Source organism: Pelodiscus sinensis, chromosome 18 (genome assembly GCF_052426305.1).
Source record: "Pelodiscus sinensis isolate ZL-2025 chromosome 18, ASM5242630v1, whole genome shotgun sequence".
In the NCBI taxonomy this organism is placed as follows: Eukaryota; Metazoa; Chordata; order Testudines; family Trionychidae; genus Pelodiscus; species Pelodiscus sinensis.
Window position 1 is genome coordinate 640,888 of NC_143069.1, and position 7,740 is coordinate 648,627.

Sequence of the window (7,740 nt, forward strand, 5' to 3'; positions counted from 1 at the left end):
CGTGCGTTCCCACGGCAGCCCGGCGCACACACACGCGCGTGCGTTCCCACGGCTGCCCGGCGCACACACACGCGCGTGCGTTCCCACGCCAGCCCGGCGCACACACGCGCGTGCGTTCCCACGCCAGCCCGGCGCACACACGCGCGTGCGTTCCCACGGCAGCCCGGCGCACACACACGCGCGTGCGTTCCCACGGCAGCCCGGCGCACACACGCGCGTGCGTTCCCACGGCAGCCCGGCGCACACACGCGCGTGCGTTCCCACGGCAGCCCGGCGCACACACGTGTGCATCACACAGCGTCCCCACAAATCCGCGTGCTGCAGGGAGAGTGCGCGCCCCCCCCCCCCCCCGCCACCGCGGGCCGGTCCCTTTAAGAGGTCCGAGCATGCGCAGGGCTGGCAGCAGGGCGGGGAGGGCCCGGCCCCCCCCCGCCGCCCGCGCCCTTTCCCATTCCGGGCAGCGCCGAGCCGAGCCGGGCCGGGCCATGCCGGGCAGCCCCGTGGAACGCGGCGACAGTGAAATTGTTACTCGGCGTTCGGCGTTCGGCGCGGGGGGAGCCGCGGCTGCTGTGCGGGCCCCGCGCGGGTGAGAGGGGCTGGGGGCGCGGGGCGGGGCCGGGGGTCCCCGCCCCTGGGGTAGGAGGGGGGCGCCCCGGCGGGCGATCGTCGGGGGAGCGATCGCGCCGCTCAAATCCGCCCCCCCCCCCCAGCAGTAAGCCGGGCAGGGGGGCCGAACCTCCTCCCGGGGCTGGGGGGGCCCGACCCCCGACCCTCCTCCCGGGGGCCCGGAGCGTGGCACTGCGCTTTGCGGGGGGCGGGTCCCATTCTGGGGGTGCCCCTGGCGGCCGGGGGGCGGCGGCGGCGCGTGGGAATGGGGGTCGAGGGCTGGCACTTGGGCTCCGGGGGTTTGAATGGAAGCGGCCGGGAACAGACCCCCGGAAGCCGCTGGGGGGGGCGGCGCGGGGGGGCGAAAGGGGAAGCGGTCGGATGTCTCTTGCCTGTAGCAAGCAGCTGATCTGCTGCTGGGGGAGGGGCACGTGTCTTTCCTGTCCCCCACACGGGGGGGGGGGCTGGAATCTTTCCCCTTCCTGGGTGTAATAAGCGGGCTGGGAGACCCCCCCCCAGGGGTTTGCCCGGCCCTGGTGCATCTGCCCCACAGCTCTCCAGGGTCCGGGGGGATTCCCAACCCCCTGCCCAGCTGTTCTGCGGGGGAGGAGACCCATGTGCAGGCTTTGGGCCTTGGGGGGGCTGGCCGAGCTGGGTGGCTCGTGCCCTGCGGGGGCCCTTCGGTTCCTCTGCTGGGACAGGCCCTGGGAGTTGCACCCGTGTAGCAACTTCTGCGTCTCAAAGGTCGGTGCCACGACTCTGCCGGGGCAGCACGTTCGCTTGGGGGGCGGGGGGCAGTCGAAGGGCATTTGAGAACCAGAAGCCCTGCTGTAGACCCAGCAATGCTGCCCAGAGCCCTGGCGGCCGATCTGCCGGGGAGCAGGCTGCTCTTGGGAGGGCAATGTCCTTACCCCCGTCTTGCACAGGGGAAACTGAGGCAGGGAGGGGCAGCCATCGGCCGGCCAGTGGCGGAGGCGGATGCCCTTTGAGGGGGAGCAGGTGGGGCCCAGAGGCGGGGTTGCCAGAGAGCGGGAAGGTTTCTAGCCCTCAGAGAGGAGGGAAGCTTCGGAGGAGCCCCCGGCCCCCGTGAGAGGGAGGGGCAGGGGAGCGACCTGACAGTTTTCGGCTGGACTTTGAGCCCCTTCTGGGTGGGGTTCTGCGAGCGGACGGCCTGCCGTCAGCCAGGAAACGGGCACTGCCCGTAGAGCCCAGAGCCCGAGTCACGGTCTGTGCTGGGGGTGTGTGGGGGGGGGGTCTCTGTTTTATAAAGCCAGTTACAGGCAGGCAGCCCCTGGGCTGGGTGACCCCTGGCCGAATGAAGAGGGGAGGCTTTGTTGTGGGGGGGGGGTCACCTAACGCTGCTTCTGATTGGCTTAAACCAAACTCAGGGTCCTGATTCTGATGCCCTTAAAGCGGGGGGAGGGGGGGCCGCGCCTGCCCTGTGACGCAGGAAAGGGAGCGGCCTGGGCTGGTGTCACGGGGGAGGGGCACGCGCCGGAGCTGCCACCATGTGCTCTGGGCTCCGGCTCCCCGCCTGCCTTGCCCCTCCCGGGTCCTGGGGGGATCCAAGGGGCGGGGCGGGGCCGTGGAGACCAGCCTGGTGGGGCATTTCCCATTTCGTAGCCCTGGAGACTCCCCCTCGCATGTGACCTTGGGCCTGTTCCCAATGCCTAATGGGACGGTGGCGTAGCAGGGTCCCGGGGGCGGGGCCTCTGCTCCCCCCGACTAGCGAGAGCAAGGGGGGCTGCCGGCACCTCCCAGCCCCCTCCCCGTGGATGCCGGGGAGCTGAGCCTGTACTGTTGAGGTATCCCTGGCTTCTCCCCTTGCTCCGGTGAGGGGGCGCAGTGGGGATTTCAGGGCGTAAGGACCTGGGCCGGCGACTTCCTGCTTCTGTGCTCTGAGACGTGAGCGCCAGGCCGGCTTCTGTCTTCGGCAGCGTGGGCGCCGTCCTGGTGCGCTCTGAATAGCTGGCGGCTCAGAGCCGGGCAGGGGGGCCTCAGGGCTCCTGGGAGGGGAGTCCCATGGTCTGGAGCAGAGGGATGGGGAGTCGGGGAGCCCAGCTTTGGGAGGAACGGGGCCTGTAGGAATAAGGCCTTGATTCGTCCTCTCTCGGGCCCCTCTGCCTCTGGTTTCCCCCTGTGAAATGGAAGAGTCGTTTGGGTGTCATCCGGGTGGGCAAAGTGCCGTGGCGCGAGACCCTGCCTGGGTCTCCATTTCCATGCGACAGATCCAGTAACACCTCGGGGCTTCCAGGAGCAGCAGGACAAAGGGTGTGGGGAGACAGCGTTGTTTCCATTTCACAGATGGGCAAGACTGAGGCCTTGAGGGCTCAAGCGGGAATTGGTGGCAGCACTGGGATATAAGCCCCGCTCGCCTCCTGGCCCTTCCGAGCAGTGACCCGGGGAGGGGTGGGAGCAGGGAGGGGAGCTGGGGCAGAGCTCAGCCCCGTGTCTGACGCCACCTCGCTGTGTTCCTTCTCCAGCCTTGCATGGACTGTGCTGCTCGCCTGCAGCCATGGGGAAGATGCTCTCCAAGATCTTTGGCAATAAAGAGATGCGGATTCTGATGCTGGGCCTGGATGCGGCTGGCAAGACGACCATCCTCTACAAGCTGAAGCTGGGCCAGTCGGTCACCACCATCCCCACGGTCGGCTTCAACGTGGAGACGGTGACCTACAAGAACGTCAAGTTCAACGTGTGGGACGTGGGGGGCCAGGACAAGATCCGGCCCCTCTGGCGACACTACTACACAGGGACCCAGGGGCTGATCTTCGTGGTGGACTGCGCCGACCGCGACCGCATCGACGAGGGCCGGCAGGAGCTGCACCGCATCATCAACGACCGGGAGATGCGGGACGCCATCATCCTCATCTTCGCCAACAAGCAGGACCTGCCCGACGCCATGAAGCCCCACGAGATCCAGGAGAAGCTGGGCCTGACGCGCATCCGGGACAGGAACTGGTACGTGCAGCCCTCCTGCGCCACCTCCGGGGAAGGACTCTGCGAAGGGCTCATGTGGCTGACGTCCAATTACAAATCTTAATCCCGGCTCCGCCTCCCCGCGCCCGCGTCCGTCTCGCGCCCGGCGGCCGGCCGGTGGGAGCCGAGCCCCCCATGGGGGTGGGGTGTCAGCAAGGCTGCGGGTTGTGGGGGCTGCTCCTTGCCTGCCCTCTCCTGATTGAGAGTTCATTTCACTAACTTGGAGGGGGCTGCCCCCACCCCCTCTTCCCTCCGCCCCACGGTTCTGCTCACCGGGGCGGGTGGGAGCGAGCGGTATGGGGCAGGGAATCCCTCCCGGAGCCAGCCAGCGGGGGGGGCAAGGCCCCCGACGCCCAAGGAGAAGGAAATACAGGGCCAGTTGGAGTGACAGCTGCACGTCCCTTCAAACTGCTGGAGCCTTATGGCCCCCCCCAATCCCTGGGGGGCCGTCCCTGTAGCGCCAGCTCAGCTGGAGAAGCCCAGGGTGCTGCCTGGCAGGCCGCCCCAACGCTCCTCCCAAACCGGTTTCCCCAGCCCGTGGGCGGGATTCTGCCCCGGGGGGAGTGACTCTTCTCCCTGCCCTGCCCTGGCCTGCTGGGGCGTCCCTCTCCTGGGACAGCAGTGGGCTTTGGATCGGGCCCTGTGGGTGCAGCTGTCCCCCTTCCCCCACTGGTAAATGCCTCCCCCTGCATGGCTCAGGCCATCTGCCCGTAGGCCTGTGCTGGGCGAGGGGGTCCCGGGGCCCCTCGGCTCGGGGCTGGGCCTTCGCTCCTTCCAGGGGGTGTCCCAGGAGCCCGTCCCAGCGGAGTCCCTGCTGTTGGCCGGGGGGGGGGCCCTGCCCCAGCTCCCCGTCGCTGCTCTGCCCTCTTAGCATCCGCCTCCCTGCAGGTAGCCAAGGCCCCTTGCCCAGAGAAGCCCTCCCGCAGAGGGGGAACAGCTACACCCGGCTGGCTCTGTCTGCCTGGCCCTTCTTCCTGGAGGGGGCAATGCAGGGCCCGGTGCGGGGCCGAGCTGGAGCCCTTCCCTCGCGCCCAGAGCGCCTTGCACCGAGCGCCAGGCCTTCCCTCCCCTCTGATGTCAGGCGGCCGCCCTGCGGGGGAGAGGGGGGGGCGGGGCGCAGGCCATGCCGCCACTGGAGGAACCTGCTGGTCCTGGCGGGGGAATGCTCGAGCCACGCCCACGGCTGGCACCCGGCCTTGTGCTCCGGGCTGGGGAGGGCTGGCCTGGGATCTCTAGAGCCATGGCCCCGACCCCCCGCCTGGGCAGCCCTGGGGAGATTGCAGGCTGCCAGCCCTGCGGGCCGCTCGCCCTCCTCTCAGGGCGGGGCCCCGGAAAGAATGAATCAGAGTCGGCAAGGGGCGGGGCCCCTCACTGCCGGCAGCCCCCGTCTGCCCGGCCCTTCTGGCTCCAGCCTGGCAGCCTTGATGCCGCTCGGCCGGGGCTGCCTCTCGCTCGACACCGGCTGCTGCCCGGCCCTGGCCCCTCCTGTGCTGCTGCCGCCTCCGGGGTGCCACTCGCCCCTCTCCCGCCCCCCTGCCGCGCACACAGAGCCCTGGCACTGCCGTAGGCCCAGAGGGGCCGTGTTCCTTTCACGTTCCGGCTTGGTCTGCGTAACTTACCAGTTGCCCCCTTCCAAAGCCCCCTCCGCCCGCCCTGCCGGGCCAGCTGGTGTGCACGCGGAGCCGAAGCCAGGGAAGGCTGCGTGCCTGGTGGGGGGCAGGTGGGGGCTCCTCTTCCTGCCACACACCCCCCCCCCCGCCTTGTCCCCCTTGTGCAGCGTGAGCAAAAGCACTTAAAAGTCTGCGGCTGCTGCCAGGGTGACGCTGCGCACAAGTCCCGCCTGCTCGGTGCCGGCCGCCCGCCCCTCCCGGAGTCCCCCCGCGCCGAGCACAGCCTGGGCAGGGCCCTAAGGCATCTCAGGTGTGCGGTGAGCAGACCCCGAGCGGGGCCGGCTGGGCCGCCTCGTGTTCACCTGCGCTGGGGCGAGGGGCCCGAGGCCGCCCCCGCAAACCTGCCTCCCAAGGGGGAGACTCCTGTGCCTTCACTGAAGTGCCGCCCTGCTTCAAGGAGAGCACGGTGCTCGCTGGGGACTGGACCCTGGCTGGGGCGCTGCTGCCCCCGCCCCTGACTGTCGCTGGAATCCGGGAAGGCTCCCGCCGCCTCCGGGCCTCTTCGGGAAGCGTCTCCCTGCAGCCGGAGCCCCTCGGGCGGGAAGCGTCTCCCTGCGGCCGGAGCCCCTCGGGCGGGAGGCGTCTCCCTGCGGCCGGAGCCCCTCGGGCGGGAGGCGTCTCCCTGCGGCCGGAGCCCCTCGGGCGGGAGGCGTCTCCCTGCGGCCGGAGCCCCTCGGGCGGGAGGCGTCTCCCTGCGGCCGGAGCCCCTCGGGCGGGAGGCGTCTCCCTGCGGCCGGAGCCCCTCGGGCGGGAAGCCTTCCCAAGGCTCCTGCCGCTCACACCGGTCTTAAAGGGTTTTTCCTTTTTAATCTTTACGCAAATGAAAATCTTTTTAAAGAACTGCCCTGGCTGCCGTCTGGTGCTTTAGGAGGGTCTGTCCACGCAGGGGTCTGGTTCTGTAGTCCCGCCCCGGCCCCGTGTCTCCTGTGGGGCAGGGTTAGCGCTCTGGGACCACTCCCCCCTTCTGCGCCTCGGTTTCCCCAGCTGTCCCGAAGGGGCTGTGCCGCACGCAGGGCCCCGGCTGGAAAAGGCCAGGCCGAGCGCCAAGCTGAGCACCTGGGGGGAGTGGGGCTCTGAAACGGCAGCAGCAGACTGGGGGTGACTGTGCAAGGGGGTTGAGCACCCGTGAGCTGGGCCCCAGGCTCCTGTGCCAAGGGAGGGGAGCCAGGGCGGCTCCTCTGGGCTGGGCCCCGGTTCTGTCTCGCTGTGATCTGGGATGGACCCCTCGCCGCTGGGAGCTGGCGCTGCAGAGGGTCTGAGCAGGGGCTGGGGCAGGAAATGCAGCACGAGGCGAGGGCCGTGTCTTCCTGCGCCGGGGCCGCCCCTCGGGCTGGGGAAACGGGCAGAGGGAGGCTTGACGGGAGCTGAGCTCCTTTCTGGCTCCGTGCTGCTGTGCCGGAGCCCTGGACACGCCCCCCCATGCCAGCTGGCCGTTGTGTGTGTCACGCTCCGCAGCCGGGCTTGCTTCCTGAGCGGGGGCCTACGGCTCAGGGCACCCGGGTTCCAGGCCGGGGGTGGAGTCTTGCTGCTGGTGACTGGAACCCACAGCCGGGGGAAGGGCTCAAGACATTTCCCGGAGCTGCCTGGGGCTGTGCTTGCCTCTTCCCGGGCTGGTTCTCCTGGGACTGCTGCCTCTGCCCCTAACAAAGGGGTGGGAAATGGAGCCCAGGACTCTGAAAAGGGGGAAACTGAGGCACTGAGCTCGTGACAAGAAGACAGGAGTCCTGTCCCCTAGCCTGCCTGCTCTAACCACTAGACCTCACTCCCCTCCCGGAGCTGGGGAGACAACCCAGGGGTCCAGGTTACCACCCCTCCACTGTAAACCTAGACACCACTCTGCAGGACTCAGCATTGCAGCCTGCCTGGTGCTTGGGTTCCAGCTCCCATGTCTCCCCACTGCTGCCCCCCACATGGAGCCTTACGGGGCTCTCCAGCCCAGCTCACGTGCTCCTTTCTGGAGCTGGCGGGGGGCCAATGTGAAATCAAAACTTTTAGCCCCATTCTCCTCTGCCCCCATCCCCACTGCGGGGAACCCCCTGCTGCGTGGCCGGCCGGCTGTGCTGTAGCTGGAGTATCGGCCTGGGGGGATACCTGGGGAGCCGCTGGGTTGACCTGTCCCCTGCAGGGGACCCCCCAATGGACACGCCCTGGTGGTCAGGATTGGCGCCCAGGGTGCAGCGGCTGCACACAGCCCCACGCCCGGCCAGAGCGCTGGCACGGGGGCCGTGGGGCTTTCCTGGACTTGCCCAGAGACTCAGGCCGGAAGGCGGAACCGGGGCACGTGCTGTCTGGGTGCCTGGAGGCGTCACTCCCCTCCCGGGCTCCGGCCGCTAGGCCCGTCTAGCTCCAAGGCGGGCAAGAGACGGAGCATCCCCCGGGGCTAAGGGCCTGCGCTCGGAAGACTCCTCGCCTAGCTTCTCGGGGGCCCGTCCTGCTCTGGGGTACCCCCCGCCCGGCAGGGCCTGGAGTCCCTGCCCCAGCCTCT

General features: G+C 69.5%; 1 protein-coding gene across 3 annotated transcripts; it reads left to right on the forward strand.

Annotated features, from left to right (window-relative positions):
• Positions 1-399: 399 nt before the first annotated feature.
• Positions 400-6,095, forward strand: LOC102452016 (ADP-ribosylation factor 6-like). Of its 3 annotated transcripts, none has more exons than XM_075917192.2 (2): positions 400-586; positions 3,090-6,095. In XM_075917192.2, the coding sequence occupies exon 2, from the start codon at positions 3,122-3,124 to the stop codon at positions 3,647-3,649; it is 528 nt and encodes a 175-aa protein (XP_075773307.1). In that variant the 5' UTR covers positions 400-586; positions 3,090-3,121; the 3' UTR covers positions 3,650-6,095. The 3 variants fall into 3 exon arrangements, with proteins under 3 accessions (XP_075773307.1, XP_075773308.1, XP_089625956.1); XM_075917193.2 differs by lacking the exon at positions 400-586 and adding an exon at positions 978-1,350; XM_089769830.1 differs by lacking the exon at positions 400-586 and adding an exon at positions 1,412-1,831.
• Positions 6,096-7,740: the final 1,645 nt, after the last annotated feature.

Coding starts and splice junctions, on each gene's coding strand:
- LOC102452016 (XM_075917192.2), top strand. CDS start 3,122: ATGGGGAAGATGCTCTCCAAGATCTTTGGCAATAAAGAGATGCGGATT.